General features: G+C 39.9%; 1 protein-coding gene across 7 annotated transcripts in view; it reads right to left on the bottom strand.

The window, feature by feature from the left end:
* DOCK10 (dedicator of cytokinesis 10) overlaps nt 1–22,446 on the bottom strand; it is a 280,897-nt gene that overhangs the window by 51,046 nt on the left and 207,405 nt on the right. For all 7 annotated transcript variants that reach the window (XM_029224638.1, XM_029224643.1, XM_029224644.1 and 4 more), the window contains 7 exons: nt 22,015–22,101; nt 19,233–19,325; nt 18,673–18,791; nt 14,194–14,263; nt 10,765–10,878; nt 6,602–6,673; nt 1,080–1,226 (listed from right to left, as the gene is read on the bottom strand). In XM_029224638.1, coding sequence (XP_029080471.1) covers nt 1,080–1,226; nt 6,602–6,673; nt 10,765–10,878; nt 14,194–14,263; nt 18,673–18,791; nt 19,233–19,325; nt 22,015–22,101 — 702 coding nt within the window. The remainder of the gene's footprint in view (nt 1–1,079; nt 1,227–6,601; nt 6,674–10,764; nt 10,879–14,193; nt 14,264–18,672; nt 18,792–19,232; nt 19,326–22,014; nt 22,102–22,446) is intronic.

Genomic DNA, 22,446 nt, shown 5'->3' with positions numbered 1-22,446 from the left:
GGTCTTAAAAACATGGTAGAAAACTAGAGTAATTTTTTTCTCCTTTGCTCTTTTCCTCCTCAACTCTGACCATCCCTTTCTCTTTCCGAAGCAAGAAAAAAAGCAAAAATAAGAGGGAAAACAGTGAAGAAAAAGAAATACAAGATGAGAACAAATACAGTATGCAATTTGAAACTGCATTTAACACATTAAAAAAGAAATTAGACTGAATTAAAACTCACCAAAGACAACTTAAGCTAATTTTCCATCTACCTCCATAGCCTCTTAACTTTGTTAGTAGTATTTATTTATAAATTCCCACACCTATCCAGTATGTTCTGGTGTCTACCACAAAGAAACAAGTGAAGTGGCTTCAACAGTAGTCAACAGTTGGGCAAAAGAAGGAATAGAAGAAAAACATTATCTTTCTGGTTGAATGTATTATCTGTTAAATGATACGCCATCATTCTACATTAGCTTTTCTTGGACTAAGCACATTTTTCTTCTCAATTCAATAGAAATGCCTGTAATTCAAAGAAATGATGCTAAATATATGTATGTATATATATATGTATATATATATTCACTTTATGTTGCTCAATACTTTAACTGATAATTTTCCTTTTATGTGATTAATGCACAATATTTTCATCATGTAAAAAGAGCCTAGAGGTAATATAACAAAAATGCTAAATTCCCCAAAATTTTCCCAAAGTGGCTATTTGGCATCACTGTTAGAGCTGTATCCAATCCAAAACATCACTTCAAGGGCAGAAAAGCCCAAGAGAATAATATTGTCACAGTGCAGCTTCTTTAAAAATCTCATTTTTCTCTTTAAAAATATTTAGAAGTACTACACTTGGCAACACTCAAGTAGATACTCTTCTTTAACCTTAGTTTTTATTCTGTATGACTCCAAATTGGAAAAAGTATCGAAAAGTATTTCAAGCAAGAAAGATGTATAGATGAAAGTATTCATCTAATCCTGGTAGTCTTGACTTTTCATCATAAATGAAACTGTGACTTAAATTGACATTTAGAGTATCTCACACCCACTATCACGGAGGCTTGAATAGAACTGTGATCTTGTATAATTGTACCTTAAGAAATCTGGCAACGCTGTGGTTTGCCCTTCTTGTTTCTTCAAGTGCATTTTTGTTTTTCCAAATCATGTGGTCGGCTAGGCTCATGACAAGATTGTCCAATTCATTTTGGTAAGATTCAGGAAATCTTTGAGGCCGAGAAAGCTAAGGAAAGAATGGATCATTTCTTTATAATGTGACCTGTGAAATACTAAGCCTGGAAAACATAAACTGTAAGACTTACTACAAACAAAAAGTCGTTCTGAAAACTTGAAAGCAATAATAAAATAGAAGCCCTTTTAATTTCAAGGTCATGATTTTCATCATTTTCATTTAATGTTTCCTTCTATTTTGCCCAATAAGTTTTTCACTTTTTCATTATAAATTATAACATATATGAATTGCAGACTATTCAGACAATGTAGAAATGTAACATTTTTTTATAACCTCTTAATTCCCCTCCTTTCCCTCTCCGGAAATAACTGCTATCAATGGTTTAATGAATATTATTCTAGATTTTCTTTGACTCACAGTTCTCTAATTTAAAAATCAATTATTTTGATTTTTTAAAACTAGGAATCCTCCAATAAACAACTATAAGAAATCAGTGAACGAATAACTGAATGAGTACAGATATCGGTTTGTAATGTTCTCTAATAAGTAGTGAGTCCCAGCTAGTCTTTTTAAAACATTTATTTCAGCTTTATTGAGTTATAGTTGATATATAAAATTATATTTAAAGCATACACTGTGGTGCTTTCATACACATACACATTGTGAAAGAATTCCACCCTCCACCCCTCATCTAGTTAATTAAGCCATCCATCAGCTCACATACATATTTTTGGGGAGAGAACATTTAAGTTCTACTCTCGGCAAATTTCAATTACACAATACAGTGTTATCAACTATAATCACCATGTTTTCCATTAGATGCTCAAACCTTATTTATCTTATAGATGAAGGTTTACACAAGCTAGTCTTAACTCAATGGTCCCAGCATATGCCACCGCAGGTGCCTGTGGGACTTCACAGTCAAGATGTTTTGCCACAAGATAAAAAGTGATTTGGCTGTGAGATTACATAACATACGTTGAATAAAACTCTGTAGGCCCCTAAAGACTGCCCTCAGTCCAGGAATCCAACACACACCCCCCCCAATTTGAACTCCTGCACATAAAGGGAAAGTTTCAGGCAGCTGAATTTTCCCATTTCAGTCTCTACTTGGTGAATTTACACAGCTTCTTTGCACGAGATAGGTAAGATTCATTCATCTTTACTAGTTGGCTTTAAAATTAGACTCGCATTTTCACTATAGACAGAAACAGACAATTGAGAGTTAGACAGTGCCATATTCTCTAAAATTCTGAGCACCCAGCCTTCCATGAGGCAAGAATAAAAACCACGGAGGCTAAAATTACAGGAACTGCATAGAACAAACAGTGATTAATTGTTGGATGCTGGAGCTGACTTGGACTGGCTTTTTTTTAAGCCATTGTACCAGGACATGACTGTATAGGCATTTTGAGGATTTCATGGTTACCCCCTGTATATATTCCAAGCTTATTGTTGAAATCAAATTAAGTTAACAACAAATAAACCTAATGAATTTAATTGCAGACATCATTTTTCATCCTGCTCTGTGTACCCTGGGGAAATAAGGGTAAACAATTCACCTATGAAAGCAACAATCACTTTTTAGATAATCAAAGCACATTTGTAGTTTTCCTTTTTTCATTGTGTTAGTCCTCCAAGATACATTAAACATATCAATGTCAACATTTTCTTCACAAGGACATACAGTAATACCTTGGACTTTGATAACCCCTCTGTTCCTCTGTCTTTTCTGCCTTCTTTTCAAACTGCCCTTGTAGCCTACTCCCACTCTTAACCCAAAGACATGCTGCTCGGTAAACACACGAGCAATATTTTTAATTGTTCTCTGGAAGTCTATCCCAAGGGCTTGAGGCGGGAGAATTCCTGAGCTGGGGACAGTGGATTTTCTCTCTCAGGACAGGGGAGGAAGGGGGGTAAGGTGACAGCATGGTTGAATCCCAAGCTGCAGAGCTGGAACGTGTTGGAGAACCTGGGCTATGATATGGTGGAGGTCCCAAGGATCAGGTGCAGAATGCAGGGGCTGAATTTCAGGCATTTGGGAATTTCGTTAAGAACAAGGGGCTGATGGGAAACAAAAGGTGTAGCCAGTACAAGAAAACTTTGGCTACTAGAGCTCAGTGTTGAGAAGATATTCAGCACTTCCTAGTAAATAGGAATTTGCCTTGGACAAGAAAGCAGGGGTCACAGGGAGGTGTTATCTGCCTTTCAGACTAGGGGATCTGACTTTCTCACATCTCCTTGATGATGGAAGCTTTTTTTAATAGCAAAGAAAGCTATTCACTTCACCATTAAAAAATAAGAAAAGAAAATGCAAATAGCTTGGGAGATGTTTATTGTGAATGCTTTCAAGTCAAATGATGGTATCTGGTCTTCTCCTACTGTGATAAATAGAGATGGTTAGAAAATTGGAAGGCCGTGCACCTCTGGAAGAAAACTGGGTATGGTGATTGCTATGGAAGAGGGTATTGAAAAGGGAACTTGAATCAGTGAAGATAAACTCTCGTTTACGATGAGCTCCTTTATTCTTAGGCTGTTCATAAGGGTGTTTTGTGACCTATCTATTTTAGCAGATACATACTGGTGGGAACTAAAGGATTTTAGTCCAATTTGTTCTTTTTACATATGGGAGAACAGACTCTGAGATATTTAGTGTCTTTTTTTAAAATCATCTAACATGTTAGTGGCAGAACAAGGATTACAGTGGTGAGGTTTCCTGATACAGCTTAAGAACAGAGAGATAGGAATCATTCTTAGCTTCATGTTAGATTTTCTCTTCCTCCTGGACAGGAGGCTCTTATCTCTGGAAGTAGAAGAGCAGACACAGCTGAAAAGCAAACATAGGACTTAAGAACTAAGAGTTATGGAATACCAGAGATGATTAGATGTGCAGCCAAGGCAGGTCTGTTATGCTTATGTCAAGGCCATGTTTGGAAAGGCCTGAGGTCTGGAGCCATGGATGGGGCATGTGGATGGATGACCCGAGGACGGTGGCTTGGCAGACTCCCCTGAATCCTCAGTGCCCCATCCCTCTCTATCAAGAGTCAGCACTTCTCCTGTGTGGGAATACACTGCAAAGGTCTCTCCCTGCAAGAGGCCAGGCAAACCCTTCAGGAGCTGTCCTTCCTCCTCTCCTGGAGCTCAGGCCATGAACTGGGATTAAATGCCAGCTTAACTCAGCTGTGAACCTGCTGGGCCTAATAAGGTAAGGAAGAGCGTGTACCCCAAGGAGTTGTAAGAATTAGTTAGCAGGTACCAGCAGGAGCCACAGTGGGAGTACCACTGAGATTGGATGTTGAGTGTGTTTGACCAAGATGGCCAGAACCTAAGAATGGATAAATTCAAATTCATTGACATGAGGGCACTTTGTCAGGACATGGGCTTAAATAAGACCTCAGGGGATGGACCACTCACTGTTAGTTGGCTCTTAGAATCCTGGAGATGGCTCATTTTAAGCAGAATGGAAATGCCTAGGTTGCCCTGGCAGATGAATGAGGAAGGAATAAAGAAGCAGACGAAGGTGGACACGTAGGAATGGAAATATGAGCCCAGAAGACCCACTATCCACCAAAACCATCAGGAAGGTACTGGGGACCGACATCCCTAAGACCGTTCCGTGGTGTCTCCCATCTGCAAGTGAGAGAGGCAGTCACAGTGTTGGCTCACTAATAGTCATGAGGATGAGGGGCATCAATATAACAGAGGCCATGTGATTGCACCTAATCTCCAGGGGCCAGGGGGTTGCGATTACCAAAACAAATGGCAAATCTGGAGAGCAGCCAAGGGGGCCTGACTCTCAGGGAGCTACAGAGCTGATTAATGACATGTTGGAAGCCCTAGGGACGAGACAATCAGCGGCCAACAATGGCGATGCTTAAGTCCACCAAGAAGGCAAGGCTGGACAATCAGGAGATGAGGATGTTTGTTCCAGTAAATAGACATGAATCCTCTCTCTGTTCTTGGATCTCAGTCAATTTTCAGATCTGGTACATGCTGACTGAAGAGGAGGCAGCGTCCCTAAAGAAAGCCCCCTACAGACCTTTGATAAGTACATACTATAATGATTCTACCAGTCCTTCTCCAAAGGCTGTCCTCAGGTGACGATACTAGGCGGAGGGGAATATTCATATATTTCAAGAACTATTGGCCACAAGATCTGAGTTGATACTGCTATCTGGAGACCAAAACACCACCATGTCCACCCAGTTAGAGTGGAAACTCACAGGATTAATAAAGTTGCCCTGCCTAAGGTTCTGTTAGCAGGGAGTCCACTGGCTTCAAAAATCCACCAAACAGCCATTTACCTGGTCCAAATGTATAATTTGTATTGACATAATTAGCATCTAGAGTAACCACACACTGGATGCTTGACCTGTGCAGCTACCCTGGTGGAGAAGGCCAAGTGTAAGCCTCTGACTCTGCCCCTCCCCAGCCAAGAGTGCAAATGGAGACAATATTGCTATTCACCACCATTCCCACCCCATGCAATATTGTTCTGATTTAGTCTCCCAGTGAGGGAGGGGTAAGAGTCAGAGGTTTCCCCTCAGTCTTACCCACAGTGAGGACAAGAGAAATACGTGTGGAACTCAGGCGATCCACTTGGGTGCTTCTTGATCCTCCCTACCCAATTGTAACTATAAATGGTCTGAGTAGAGTATGGCTCCCGGAGGCTGAGACCGCCCTGGACCACTCTGGAATGAGGGTTTGGGTCACAACACAGTAAGTCACCAAGACCTTCAGAGCTGCTGGCTGAGGGTGAGGGCAATCTAGAATGGATGGTAGAGGAGGGAGGTGATGAGAACTGCACAGGGTTCCGAGACCAACTATAGTAACAGGGGCTACAGTTAATCCCACTAGCCTCCCTCTTGTAAGTTTCCTTTCAGGAAGGAGAGGCCCATGGGAACTGTGGAGGAGAAGATTCATGATCATATGTGAAAGGTAGTGTAAGCTGTGCACTGTGGACCACGGGCGGCAGCCGAGGATGTGCATAGCTCAGATACTCCCTTGAGAAAAAGTCTACTGGGATGAATGAGATAACTACGAAGCCTTTGGGACCCACTCAAGAGTTCATGCCAAGCCACATTCTCTCCGGCTGCTCTGAGTAATTACTGAGCTTGCAGAGGTAACGGAGCCAGACCATCTGCCTGATGCAGGACTTTTCTCATGAACATTCTTTGCTCTCAGACAGCCCACTGGCCCACCTACAAGTTTCTCACTGCAAGCCTCTTTCTAGCCGATCCTCCTTCTTTTGCCATCTCCTTTCACAGGTGTCAGACCTTCCTAGTCCTTTTGCCTGTCCCTTTATCCTTTGTAGTCATTTTCGTACTTCTAATTTTGTCCTGGCATCTGCTTCTGAAGGACCTGTACTGATACATACAATCATGTCTCACATTTATTGGATGCTATTGTATTACCTATGATCGTACCTGAATTTTATTTGTGTCAATCAAGTGCTGTGCCATGGATTTTAGGATAATTGCAAAGAAGAACCAGGAATGCTGTTAGGAAAAGAAAAGACAACCAGAAATTTATCATCTTATAGCAAAATAATGATAATTCCATTCTTCACAACATGCGATTTTATAAAACGTTTATCTTAAAATGTATTCTTTGAAATTAAATGCATCAGAGCAATAGTATATTCTCCATTATGTTAGGATCATCCTTAGCAAAGTTCTAATGGTAAAAGTAAATACCAGATATTTCTGTTCCTCAGTCATCTCAAAGACTGTTGAAACTAAAACAAGATACTGGTTTGCTAGACATGGCTGAGTAGACAATAGTCTTATGAAATACTTATTCATTGGGCATTCTATCTGTTTTACTTAGTTAAACAAAACTAAGTAAAACTTTTTTATCTTAAAATATGGTGTAGCAGACCCACCCCTAACATTGCCAGGGATAGAGGCAAGAGTGAAATTGGAAGCCACGTGTGAAAATATCTAAAAGTTCAAAGTCAAGTTAACAGAGTCTTAAATAAAATATGTTGGATCCTCCTATCTTGACAAATATAACTTCATGACAACTTGGAATGCTGTACCAGGACGTGGGGCCCACCCCCTCTTCTCACCTGAGGCTCTGCCCTACACTGAGGGGCCTGGGGCATGTGGGTGACTGTCCAGCCTGCAAATCCAGGTGCTACCCACAAACTGGTCCCTCTCTCCCACCAGACACTGCTCCCCTCTTGGGTCTTGGGTTACACCCCTCTGAATAATGGACTTAGGAAAGAGATCTAAGCATGCCCAGGAATAAACCTATAAACCCTTTAGGTAGGGGCTCCTGGGGATTCTTATAGGTGCTGAAGAGGCGGTAGGGGCTCCCAGGAGCATTGCTCTTGGCTATTCTCATACTTTTTCTTATGAGAAGGGGTGCATTTGGAGAAGATCAAAGCAGATTCAAGAGTGGAGGCCCCTCTTTCTTGGGTCTAAGGGTCTTGCTTAACCCAGATACAAAGAATATACATCACATATTGTGTACACTTACAAAGAATACACTTCCCTGAGCCTCTTCCCTTCCCAGCCTCTCCACCACAGATAATAATTTTGAATTTTGTGCTCATCATTCCCTTGCTTTCCTTCATAATTTTGCTACCAATATCATACATCGAAGTGATATTCAGTTTTGCCTGCCACTGAACTTTAAATAAACGGAATCATCCTGTATGTATTCTCTTGTGATTGCCTTTTCAATTCAACAGATGCTCTTCTGAGGTTTGTTTATGTGGAGCTAGGTAGCTGGGGGTCCTCTATTGTCACTGCATCACCTATATAATCCCAATTTACCTATCTGCTCTACTGTGGATGGGCATCTGAACTATATCCAATTTTAGGCTGATACCAACCACGCTGTTAAGAACTTTTGAGTACTGGGCTCTAACGCTGGAAGATTGACTGAGATGAGGAAGAAAGGACGTTTAAGCTCTAAAGGGGCAGCTCTGGCTTAAAAAGGGGGTCATTCCTTAGTAAACTTGATATTGGAAGTGAAATTCACGCTGTTGGGAATATTTAATTAACACAAGGCACCCCACCTTGCCCTAAATAATATTTTTAACCACCATGCCAAATGTTCTAACATTTGCCTCTTGATTCAACTGACACCTGTCACTCTCACTCCTCAGCACTCAGCCCCACCTCCACTATTTACCTTGAATCCACCAGGACCAATCCCATTGAGACTCTTGCCTCTGTTCACGTCTAATGACAGAAGAAGCCTCACTCCTCTCCTGCCCTCTGGTCTCCTCAGGTGCTGCACACCCCCTTGTGTATCTCACTGCTTCTCATCTCCTGAAACCCACCCACCATACCTTTGGTCTGGAACACATGGTCCATCACCAATAAAATCTCCTGAAGATGGAACTTCTCCTCCAAACATTCCCTTTGCCTTGTCTTTTAACTGAACACTGACTCTCCCCAGAGGACCCTGCTGGAGAGGGTGTGGAGCGAAGGGAACCCTCCTGCACTGTTGGTGGGACTGTAAATTGGTACAGTCACTATGGAGAACAGTATGGAGGTTCCTTAAAAAACTAAAAATATAACTACCATATGATCCAGCAATCCCACTCCTTGGCATATATCCGGAGAAGAACATGGTTCAAAAGGATACATGCACCCCAATGTTCATTGCAGCACTGTCTACAATAGCCAAGACATGGAAGCAATCTACATGCCCATTGACAGACGAATGGATAAAGACGTGGTACATGTATACAATGGGATATTACGCAGCCATTAAAAAGAATGAAATAATGCCATTTGCAGCAACATGGACGCTAGGCAGGCAGCTTTCTTCAGCAGCCCCGTCTCCACTCTCACCCCACTACAGTCTATTCTCTACGCAGCCATCAGAGCGATCCTTTTGAACCAAGATCAGCTCAAGTTACTCCTCCACTCAAAGTCCTCTGACGGCTCCCAGTTTCTCTCTGAGTGGAAGCCAAAACCCTTGCAATGGCCCACAGGCCTTACATTACCTGCCAAACCTCCCGCTGCCTCTCTGACTTCAACTTGCCTCTGCTTTTCTTTGCTCATGTGGCTTCAGCCACATTGGCCTCTCTGCCATCTTTCAGGCGTACCCACTAGGTGTGCTGCTGCCTTACAACGTTATAAAGGTCTTCCCCTCTACCTTTTTTTTTGAAATATAGCTGACTTACAATATTATATTAGTTTCAGGTACACAACATAATGATGCAATATTTTTATAGATTGTACTCCATATAAGGTTATTATAAAAATATTGGCGATATACCCTGTGCTCTACATTACATCCTTGTAACTTATTTTATACCTAACAGTTTGTACCTGTTAATCCCCTTCACTTATTTGTCCCCTCCCCCCACTCCTCTCTCATCTCAGAACCACTAGTTCATTCTCTGTATCAGTGAGTCTGTTTCTGTTTTGTTATATTCACTTGTTTGTTTTACTTTTTAGATTCCACATATAAGTGAATGAAATTTTGCTATTTGTGACATCATGGATGAACTCGGACAGTATTATGCTTAGTGAAATAAGTCAGACAAAGATAAACATGGTATGTTTTCCCCTCTACCTTTAATGTTCTACCTAAACATCTCCAGCTCCCTCACTTTCTTCACATTTCTAGCTGAGGTATTACCTTCTCCATGAGCTCTACCTTGACCATTCTATTTAAAACTGCAAACCTCACCCTGCATACTCAGGACTCCGCATTCCATTTACCTGCTCGACATTTTCTTTTCCTATGCTACGTCTCACCTCCAAACGTACAATTTAATTAACTTTGCTATTATGTGTGTCATTTACTGTTTTTATCCCGCAGTAGAATGTAAGCTTCCCAAGGGCAGAGATCTTTATTCTATTCTCTAAATGCATGCCAAATGCCTAGGATGGTGAGGATGGTGCTTGTCACAAGGAAGGCACTTGGAACATACTTGTTGGATAAACTGAATGAATATACTCATACGGATAATTTAAATTTAAACAAACAAACGGCTTGGCCCAGGAAAATTTGATGTTAGTCAACTCCTGTTGACGCTTATTGATCCAGCCTTCAGCCTCCCCTTCTAGCTACTTACTAATCAATCATCTATCTGTCAAGTCATGATAGATAATTAATTTAGCAGGGGACTAAATTCACAAGTCTATAAGTTACATCTTTACCAGCTTCTCACCATCTCTTCTTATATTACTACAAATGCATGTGTTTCAACTTTTGGGGGTCAAAGAGTGGCTGTTTCTCTGCCTCTTTTCTGCTGTCAGTATATTCATTACTACATCATTAATCCTTTTGTTGGTAGTTTTCCTCTTACTGTGCCTGAAAACCCAATAAACTTTATTTGGGGTACACTTAGCGTTTTTGAATGTTTTGGGTCATTCTTAATAGTCATTCGTTCTGCCTTTAGGCCAAAGGACTTAACTTGAGTCCATTCTACTTGTTAAAATGATCTGTTCTCTTGACATGGATCTCTTTTTCTTAATAGGTTCATATGTTACCGTTTCAACATGAAGCTTATACCAGAAACTATTAGAGAAACGATCTATAAAAATCAATGAATCCTATCACCTTCAGGGTTGAGTGTAAGCCATCCCAATGAAAGGACCGTCTTTAAATTCTTTACCTTCAGGACATGCTTGACTGTTGTGGAGTCATTTGATTGCAAAAGACCAGTCACATTTTTAACCAGTTCCTCATGTATAGTTCTCTCCTTGCATGCTGTGGTCTTGAACACAAACTGAAGAAAATCCAAAAAGTGAAAAAAGTTAAATACTTAAAAACAAACCATCAAAAATTACGTTCCAAGAATAACTCATGTCTCAAAATTATCTGCTCATGCCAGATTTTGTCATGAAATAAATGAAGGCCCAATGGTAAGTGTAATACACACCTGCTCCTATTGAGGGCTTTGCACAGGTAGAGCCTTGCTCACCTAAGTTCTCCTTGAAACGCTCTTTGTAGAAATCACAAAGAAGATCAGAGAGCAATTTAGAGGGTTCAAGGAAATATGGAGGGCTTTGACCCACCTACTTAGGATACATTTCCCCTTCTCCTTCCTTCCACTGGCAACAGGTGGGTGGCATGGTAGCATTTCTTCATCCTGAAAGGGTAGAGCACCCACTCAAATAGCCAAGTGGGGAAGCAGGCGCCTTCCAGAGGCCAGTAGGTGAGCTGCCCACAAGCCCAGGGTCCACTACCATCTCATGCTGAGACATGGCAACCAACAGGTTCATAATAATTGGCCATCAGTAAGATAACTAATGCTTCTCGCTTTCTTTTCTTAAAAGATTGGTGCTGGCATTCACCACTGAGTGCATGTCATGGTTTAGTTTTCCATATTTCTTCATATATTTTAAGTATCAATTCATGCACGTATATTTAAAATACAAAATGTTTATTACTGAATTATAATATTTTACTTATGAGGTGGGTTTGCCTCAAGGAAGGTCATTTCTTCATAATATTCAAAATTTGGACTTCACTACAGTCAAGGATGAATGCAGGCAAGAAACAAAGCAGAGGCACTTTGCATTTGGGTCTGTAATTATTTCTTTGAACTTCATAGGCCATTGACATCTAAATCATTCTGATGGGGCCTAACTTCTCCACGCTCATCCCAAAGGAGAAAAACGAGGCTAAGAAATGCATGAAACTAGCTAAAATCAAGAGTAGTATGATTTTCTCCCTCATGGAATATGACTCATATGAGGGTAATGTCATCAACTGTCTAATCCCATGTGCAGTAATTCAGCCCCAAGGGCATTTTGACTAGCTCTGAAATTTTAAAAATTTTGGCTAGACCATATCAGTCCTACGAATTGCTGTGAACAATGGCATTTAATTAGGTATACATTTTTGAAAAAGACATGGTGTATGTGTGCATTTTGGATATCGTAGATGGAGTGAGTTAGCAGCATTTAGCACCACTGAACTTGAAATGGTGTTTAGATTACTTCTGAATAGGTTTGAATTATATCAGCTATCCCATCTTTCAAGGACATCAAAGCACGTATTGGTACCAGTTTTCATTATACTCTTAGGTGTGGGGCTTAATGTATATGCTAAAAAATAATTTTTTCCACCATGGGTAAAAAAAAGTCATACTCCTTGGTCAAGGTCAGGCTGTCAGCCATGTACTGCAGCAAGACAAATCACAGAATCATAGACCTAGATGTTCATGTGGTCTCCCCCATCTCACTTCACAGAGGAGAAAAGGGAGGCTCAGAGAGGCTGATTGCTCCAAGTTAACTATTTAACCTTAACTAGAATGTAGTTTTCCATTTGCTACTTTAATGCTCTTTCCAGAGTAAAATTCCAGTTGGTTATATTTATTAGGCTGTATTTGTTTTAGATATATGAAATTATGTTATAAAATATCTTTAGGAATTTTTATCAGCTTGAAATTCCACATAGGTGTATTTCTAGATTTGAACCACTTCAAAGCAAACTAAATACACAGCTTCTTACATTACAAAATCAAAAGGTCTCATCAGGATATTTCAAACATCCTGCTTAAAAATAAAGACCTTTCCAGGGTGCATTTCCAGGACAATGCTCCAAGAGCATCACAGATAACATCTGAGAGCTGATTTAAGGCTCTCACCAGGAACTAGCCTCGGCTGTCACAAAAATAACTGCAACATCAGTGGGTTCTCAATGCAATTTTCAGTGATTCCATTGGAACAAGGTAAATAATATGTGTGTTGAAAAGGAGATGACTTTGTGTAATAAGGACTGGGGAATTTATTTTCTTCTCAGCGCCTTTGGCAATTGAAATGGAAAACTGGGGTAAGTGTCGAGAGAATGAAAATTCTATAGATGATTTCTGTTGAACAGTAAAGTCTTCAATACCCTATAAAAGTAAGCTATGACTCTGTCTTAGAGAGCAAACTAAAAATGCATTTGTAGGTGGAACTGGCCTTCTGCCATTGAATTGTAGATCTTATTGGGTAAAATTATACCATAGGGAAATTATTGTGAAGAAGCTCTTTTTGGCGTATGGGCTATTTTAAGGAATGGCACACACTCATACTTAGATATTTGGGAAGACATCTAACATTTCTGACAGGTAGAAAACATGTAAATATAAAACTGTGATGAGAAAAATTCCTCACTGATGGCATCTCAGAAGGGTTCACTCCAGAATAAAATTTCTAGTTACTTCCTTTTACAGGAGCATTTCTGTCACAGAAGACGCCAGATTCTTCTCTAGTCACCTTTCTAGACATCTAAAATATATGGATAAATGTCTATCTATATATTAATGGAATATATCTTTTAATAAAAAGGTCTCTGTCTCTTAAAGATACAATCTGTGCATAAATATTGAAATTTAGGTCCTCTATGAATCATAAAGGAATATAAGGTACTTTCATTTATCTCTGGGTGGAGTTTTTCTCTTCACTCAAGAAGATGACTTTTAGGTTGGAACTATAATGTGCAAACATCATCACAAGTTCACTGGCATTAAGTCACAGGCCAACTGAAAATGAGAATATAAACATATCCGAGTGAACATCTGACGAAGGCCACTGAAGGATGCAGTGCACACTGATGGGATGGGCTAGTGGTTCATGCCAGAGGATAAAGGACTTAACATACCAGAAGCAGGTACAAATATACAGTAACTGGGAAAATGAAATAATGCCTGAGAAAACAATAAAAAGAGCTAAGAAAACATTACAGAAGAAACATAGCGCATTCAACAAACCAACAGGAAACATCTTCCTTAAATTTATAGAGGAATTTCATTTATTTGTACTGTTGACTTCAAAGGACAATAGTTTTCTCCTCTCTTTCTTTGCTCTCTCTCCCCATATATATATTCATTTGCACATGTACACATTATTTATACATTTATACACTGAAACAATACATTGAGCCCATCAATGCAAAAAGAAGGAATTCTAAGTAGCTAAGGGGAATGTCTGATACGACTGTGGTAGGCACCGTCTAGCTAAAGGGGGAAACTTCCCACTTGTTGCAGACAGGAAGTGAGAAAAGCCACACAGCACAAGGGGATATGACCAATGCCCAGGTGGCAATTTTGTACCTTAATATAGGACTGGACGCAGTGGTCCAGCTGCTCCTCATGGCACTTGGTCACGATGTCAGTCAGAACCCTGGAAAAGCAATGCTGTTGAGTGGACTTTCTGGAGAAGGCAGGAAAATACCACTTGGTTTGTCACTGGAGTGCTTGGTAAACTGGGTGCTTAATCGTTGTTGAATGAATGAACGAACCAATTTCAGACTCTCCCCGTCCCCCTTATCCCCCAATACTGGGTGTTTAACATCTACAATACCCATTAGCCATTTCCAACCGTGAAATCTCTAAACACTACGATATAAGTAAAGTATTATGGCTGCAATACCATACTGGAGACATTTTTGCCTGAGTTGCATGTGCTATTATGGTCTGTGTGTTTGCTGACACTGTCTTCTTGGAAAAGGGATCATTTTTAGTACCTTATTAAAACTTCTTTAACCTCCAACTATCATGTTCCACTTTAAAAGGGCTAGTCTTCCAACCTAGAGGTGTTATATACATGCTTTTGGAAAAACTAATTAGTTTAAGATGCAGGTTTTTGGGTTTTCCCTCTTAGCTGGGTTAGGGTTTCCAGTAGCACTTGTGGTATGGGTTTATTTCTTCACAATAATACTTCCAGTTACTCCACGGCTGTAGGGCTTAGGAACAGCCCAGAATTTCAACAGATATATCTGCTGAAATACTTAGGAGTTTTGCCAACACAGATGTATATACTCATGTTGAAAAAGGCATAACTTGAAGGCATAGTTGGGACCTTCTAATCTGGCTCCAGAACTGCCTGGTTGTAGAACTGTTAGAGATACTTTAATTTTCTAGAGCTTCAGAGCTTTACTTTAAAAATGACGCTAAAGGGGACTTCCCTGGTGGCGCAGTGGTTAAGAATCTGCCTGCCAGTGCAGGGGACACGGGTTTGAGCCCTGGTCCGGGAAGATCCTGCATGCCATTGAGCAGCTAAGCCTGTGCAGTACGACTACTGAGCCTGCATTCTAGAGCCCGTGAGCCACAACTACTGAGCCCACGTGCCACAACTACTGAAGCCGGTGCACCTAGAGCCCATGCTCCACAAAAAGAGAAGCCACCGCAATGAGAAGCCTGTGCACTGCCATGAAGAGTAGACCCCACTCGTTGCAACTAGAGAAAGTCTGCGTGCAGCAATGAAGACCCAACGCAGCCAAACAAACAAACAAAAAACTGACGCTAAAGACTCTCATTCTGAAACAGGCTAATAATATGTCTGTGAGTTATGAAGGTACTGGAAACATTTCAATGTGAAGAGTAGTTTTTTTCCAGAATGCTGTAACTAATATTTAAAAAAAAGTGAACTTTAGAAATATTTGATTCAATAATTAATCAAGAATTCTATCTCTAGAAAGAGGAAATTGTAACTGCCAAAGTCACAAGACAGATTGGTAATGTTGAAAGAATATAGTACAGGCAAATTTAAAGTGAGAGCAGCTGAAGAAAAATTGAGCATAAAAAAATAAGATCCAGTGGGAGAGAAATGGTACAGCTATTCTGGAAAGCAATTCAGCATGTTATTTTTAATTAAAATTAAAAAAAAATTTAACATCTTTATTGGAGTATAATTGCTTTACAATGGTGTGTTAGTTTCTGCTTTATAACAAAGTGAATCAGCTATACATACACATATATCCCCATATCTCCTCCCTCTTGCATCTCCCTCCCACCCTCCCTATCCCACCCCTCTAGGTGGTCATAAAGCACTGAGCTGATCTCCCTGTGCTATGCAGCTGATTCCCACTAGCTACCTATTTTACATTTGGTAGTGTATATATGTCCATGCCACTCTCTCACTTCATCCTAGCTTACCCTTCCCTGCCCCGTGTCCTCAAGTCCATTCTCTACATCTGCATCATTATTCCTGTCCTGCCCTTAGGTTCTTCATAACCATTTTTCTTTTTTTAGACTCCATATATATGTGTTAGCATACGGTATTTGTTTTTCTCTTTCTGACTTACTTCACTCTGTATGACAGACTCTAGGTCCATCCACCTCACTACAAATAAATCAATTTCGTTTCTTTTAATGGATGAGTAATATTCCATTGAATATATGTGCCACATCTTCTTTATCCATTCATCTGTCGATGGACACTTAGGTTGCTTCCATGTCCTGGCGATTGTAAATAGAGCTGCAATGAACATTGTGGTACATGACTCTTTTTGAATTATGGTTTTCTCAGGGTATATGCCCAGTAGTGGGATTGCTGGGTCATATGGTAGTTCTATTTTTAGTTTTTTAAGGAACCTCCATACTGTTCTCCATAGTGGCTGTATCAATTTACATTCCCACCAACAGTGCAAGAGGGTTCCCTTTTCCCCATACCCTCTGCAGCATTTATTGTTTGTAGATTTTTTGATGATGGCCATTCTGACTGGTGTGAGGTAATACCTCATTGTAGTTTTGACTTGCATTTCTCTAATAATTAGTGATGTTGAGCATTCTTTCATGTGTTTGTTGGCAATCTATTTAGGTCTTCTGCTCATTTTTGGATTGGTTTGTTTGTTTTTTTGATACTGAGTTGCATGAGCTGCTTATAAATTTTGGAGGTTAATCCTTTGTCAGTTGCTTCATTTGCAAATATTTTCTCTCATTCTGAGGGTTGTCTTCTCGTCTTGTTTATGGTTTCCTTTGCTGTGCAAAAGCTTTGAAGTTTCATTAGGTCTCATTTGTTTATTTTTCTTTTAATTTCCATTTCTCTAAGAGGTGGGTCAAAAAGGATCTTGCTGTGATGTATGTCATAGAGTGTTCTGCCTATGTTTTCCTCTAAGAGTTTGATAGTTTCTGGCCTTATATTTAGGTCTTTAATCCATTTTGAGTTTATTTTTGTGTGTGCTGTTAGGGAGTGTTCTAATTTCATTCATTTACACGTAGCTGTCCAGTTTTCCCAGCACCACTTATTGAAGAGGATGTCTTTTCTCCAGTGTATATTCTTGCCTCCTTTATCAAAGATAAGGTGACCTTATGTGCATGCATTTGTCTCTGGGCTTTCTATCCTGTTCCATTCATCTATATTTCTGTTTTTGTGCCAGTACCATACTGTCTTGATTACTGTAGCTTTGTAGTACAGTCTGAAGTCCGGGAGCCTGATTCCTCCAGCTCCGTTTTTCTTTCTCAAGATTGCTTTGGCTATTCGGGGCCTTTTGTGTTTCCATACAAATGGTGAAAATTTTTGTTCTAGTTCTGTGAAAAATTCCAGTGGTAGTTTGATAGGGATTGCATTGAGTCTGTAGATTGCTTTGGGTAATATAGTCATTTTCAAAATGTTGATTCTTCCAATCCAAGAACATGGTATATCTCTCCATCTGTTTGTATCCTCTTTAATTTCTTTCATCAGTGTCTTATAGTTTTCTGGATACAGGTCTTTTGTCTCCTTAGGTAGGTTTATTCCTAGGTATTTTATTCTTTTTGTTGCAACAGTAAATGGGAGTGTTTCCTTCATTTCTCTTTCAGATTTTTCATCATCAGTGTATAGGAATGCAAGTGATTTGGCATGTTCTTAAAACCAACACATACAATGACCATATGACCCAACAATCGCTCATTTCAAAGAAATGAAAACATGTTCACCCCAAATGTACCCAAAACTGGAGACAACCCAGATAGCCTTCAACAGGTGAATTTTTAAACATTTTTTGATGTGGAATACTAGTCAGAAATGAAAAGGAGAGAACTATTGATTGATTGATGCAACAACCTGGATGAATCTCCAGAGAATTATGCTGAGTGAAAAAAGCCAATCCCCAAAGGTTATATACTGTGATACTATATAATTCCATATCCATATATATATATATAAAATATATAATTTATATATGAATTGAAAATAGAATATATAATAAACTCATCAATTTATTATATGAATATATGGAGCATAGAGTATATTTTAACATATTATAAAATTTTATATATTTATATTGTATATAAAATTTCAATATAATATATATAAAATTCTTAAAGTAACAACATTTTAGAGATGGAGAACAGATTAGTAGTTGCCTGGGGCAAGGAGTGGGGTTTGAGATGACAAAGAAGTAAGTGTGTCAATAAAAGGGCAACATGAGGGATCCTTGTGGGGACGGGAATATTCTGTCTCCTGAATCTATCAATGTTAATATTCTTGGAGTGATATTGTCCTATAGTTTTGCACAATGCCACCACTGGGAACATCTAAAGAGAACATGGACTCTCTCTGCATTATTTCTTACAACTGCATGTGCCTCTATCTCAAAATAAAAAGTTTAATTAAAAACACAAAGTTAAAAAAGAGGTCTAAAACTTTACTTGAATGATAGTAATAGATGATTAGAAGGTAAGAACTCAAGAGTGAGACATATTTAACTTTGAGATACGTATTCGAACGAAATGCAAGCATACACAATCAGGTGGCCATTCGGTTATAATCAAAGTTGTGTGTAACCACAGCTTATAAAATCTCTTCCCCTAAGGCTGTGCTATGGATACCTGGTCACAGTTGTGCTTATTTCATCTTCTTCATTCTGCACCAGAACTCTGAAGAGCTGATTCAAGATTACCGGCAGAAAACTCATGATTGCATGAATCTTTTCCACATTCAATAAATTCTGTTAAATTGGCAGGACAAAAAAAAAAAGGCCATTGATTAAATTTAAAGCACATTCTTTTACTGATGTTCTTCAGAACTTGAATATGACTACTGTAGCTCACTTTTGTTTGACTTTATTTTTCATGGCATTTAGCATGACATACAGGCATGGGGGTAATGTTGCAAGGACTCTACATCTAATTAACTAATTTAGAATCAATTGATTCTGATTTTCAATCATTTTTATTTTGGAGAAACTGATCTTTGCTTATTTTTTAATGAACACACAGACATCTTTTAGGAATTGTGAAATAAAATCATTTAGTCTCTGAATTGATAAGGTGTTTAAAAATCTTCGATAATAATTACCCCTTAGTTTGCTGCTCAATGCAAAATGTAAAGGTCTGTTTTGCCCATTTCTACCCTGGAGACCACTGCAGCTATTTGCATGTCATGTTACCTTACAAGAACGGACAAAACTCGAGGTAGGTGACTGAGACATATCTTTCTCCCTTTTTTGGCACTGTCGGAAAAACGCGTTCACATGTGGATCCTGAAACAGCAAAAGAAAGTCTTGATTTTTGATGACCTGTAAGCTGTGGAACAATCATGGTGATGGGAGGTGAGCCCTTCTGTAGGACAAGATGCCTTGATGTGAGGTGCTTTGTCCAGGAGGCATAGTGACAGACCTCTCATTTTCACAGGCATTCCAGCACACAGAGGGCTTGACCTGAACTACAAAGTCCCCTCTCTCCTATTTCACTCTCAGAGATTTGTTTTCTTTCCGGACCACATGATAATGGCTAGAGAATTACTTCCCTTGTCTCTGTTCTTTCCTTTCTTTCTTTTTAAATTGTCTTCTGTCATCTTCCTTCCACAGACTTCTACCAGTTTTTCTTACATATTCTTTAACACACACGAGAATGGGTACAGTTTAAAATGCATACGGATATTTTCGTACTTAAAATGTCAAAGTTAATAAAAAAATTATGAAGTCCACCTGACATCATGAGATAAAACTTGACTCCCCAGACCCATATGTTGAAGTCCTAATTCCCAGTACCTCCACATGTAATGATATTTGAAGATAAGGTCTTTAAAGAGGTAATTAGTTAGGGTGGCCCTAGTCCAATATGACTGATGTCCTCATGAAAGAGTAAACCTGGATGTGCACACACAGAGGAAAGCCAAGGAGAGAGGCCTTGGAAGAAGCCAACTCTGCTGACACCTTGATCTCAGACTTCCAGCCTCTAGACCTGTGAGAAAATACATTTCTGTTGTTTAAGTCACCCAGTCTGGTATTTTGTTATGGCAGCTTAAGCAAACTAATCAGCCCTTTAATGCTCTTTCCTGAAAAGGGTGTCACCTTGGAAATGCCTAAGTTCTGTGTTGAGGGTCAAAGTTATGAAGTCAGGAAGTGGAATAGAGACTTTTAGTGTAGGTGCACTCTCTGGGGGTTTCTCTGGCCTTTGTCAGTTCTAGAGGGCATCTGTGGTTGGGGTTCCCCTCAAGTCGGGGTATTTGTGTGCGTGTGTGTGTGTGCGTGTGTGCGCGCGCACGTGCGTGTGTGTATATTTTCAGTTTCACTTCATTTATTCGACAGTTATTTATTGAAAGCTGTCTATGTGTCAGGTTCTTGTCAGGCACGGAGGACAGAGTCAGGGGCAAGGAAAAGCCACTCTGTGGTCCTTCCATTATGCCCGGGAATCAGGTACCATGCCATGATTTTCACACATACCTATTTGCTCATAATTAGACAAGTGCTTCAAAGGAAAGCAGGGTGCTGTATGGGTGTATGACAAGATGACACGGCATATCTGAGGGGTTAGGGGACAGGGAAGGCTTCTTTGAGGACACAACATTTGAACCAAGCTCTGAAGGTTGGATAGGAGCTGCCCAGACCAATCGGGAGGGTAGGCAGAGAGGGAGAGATCGCCCTCCTGGCTGACGAAAGGCTGAGTGTCACAAAATCCCTGGATCTTGGAGGCATGAAGCAGACAGAGGGCACAGTGCAGGATAGGGCCTGGTGTGTTTGAAAATTGAGGTAAATACCGCTATGGAGGAAGGACGAAGGTGTCCCCCAGGGTGACGAGTGCGTGGGCGGTGGAAGCTGATGTGCAGAAAGGATAGTAGTGGTGAGTCACAGAGAGACCTGGGTAGTTTGGAGAAAAGCAGCTGGAGGTGTGGGAAAGAGAAACTCGGGGCATTCTGAGAGATATAAAAGCAGGATTTGGTGGAAAATGACCATTTTGTGGGACCTGACCGGGGCTGATGGCGTCAGAGAAAAGATGGGTTTAAGGAGTCATGGGCATAGGACTTGGGAAGAGGACTAAATTTGGCTTGAGGCACCAGTGGTTACGGAAAGACATTTTGATCCAATATATGGTGGTACCCGGATTATTTCATTTTTCTTAGTAGCCAAGTATGTGCTAGGGTTAAAGCAGCATGAAGCAAAAAAACAAACAAAAAACCACACACACACAAAAACCGCAGGTACACATTGAATTTAAGAAAGAAGCAATACATAGTCTATGTACTTGTAATAGTTTGTTTATAATTAGTACCACAAAAGTCCTCACAGTGTGGTAAAGTTAGCTGCCTTGCAATGGAAGGGGTGAGTTTGTGGTAATTTGACAGTGATAATAACTACATTTGTACAGCGTTTTGCAGTTCATGAGATATTTTCACGTGCAGTTTCTCATTTTGATCCTCACAACCACCTTAGGTTGAGATTTTCTATTGTTATCATTTTCCTGCTGAGGACACAGGACTGCAGGAGTGAGGTGACTTGTCCAGGGTCACTGGGCCAGAAATAGGCCGAGGTGACTCTCAAATACAGTTCTGCCAACCTCGTGGCCTTTCCATGAGAGGAGCCTTGGGTAGGGATTGGGAATTAGACTGAGTTTTAAGGTAAAGGTCCAAAGCCTTTATTTTAAACGTTTCATATTTTTAACACTTGGGGGTTGTCATGGGAAGCAAACCATCTTCCAAGGAAAGTGCCCTCTTGATAAATACACTACTGGAATTTTGGCTTGCAGTTTGGTAGTGCCTGAGCTTTTATGGGTTAGGGCGTTCGATCTCTTCTGGAAGAGGGATACAGTTTTGCCACAAACATTCTTCCTTTTTGATCACCTGCTCTCTGACACCTTGTGGAATGGTGAGTCTCCTCTTGTAAATCTAGGAGACACTTTATGATTTTATGTGTTAGAGAAGATTTTGATATTTCAGGACAACACGCTCACCTGAGTATTCACTGTTGATACAACAAATGTCGATACTTTGAAAAGTGGTTTGCCACCATCGACCCATTTAATGTCACTCCCACCATGCTGCAAAAAAGAGTTTGTCACTGTCACTGTGGCAATTTGAGAGAGAGGAAATAAACAGGTTATTTAGTTTACGTTAATTTGTCATCCTGACCCATTAACCTCGCCGTCCTATAGAGATGGAAAATAAGAGATGCGAATACATTTGGTAATATTGGTCAATGAAACCAATGTGATACCAGGGGATCATTTTGAACAGATCATTTCTACTGGCCACAAACTAAACAAGATATTTGACATATCATAGGTACACCTGATTCCTTATTACAATGGATGCATACACCAAGGTTGGGTTAATTCAAACAGCAGAAAGAAGATAGCCTCATGCCATTTAGCCCATGTATTTTT

This window comes from Monodon monoceros, unplaced genomic scaffold (genome assembly GCF_005190385.1).
Source record: "Monodon monoceros isolate NGI ecotype Baffin Bay Population unplaced genomic scaffold, NGI_Narwhal_1 Super_Scaffold_16, whole genome shotgun sequence".
NCBI classification, from domain to species: Eukaryota; Metazoa; Chordata; class Mammalia; order Artiodactyla; family Monodontidae; genus Monodon; species Monodon monoceros.
This window is presented reverse-complemented; position numbering and strand designations above follow the sequence as displayed.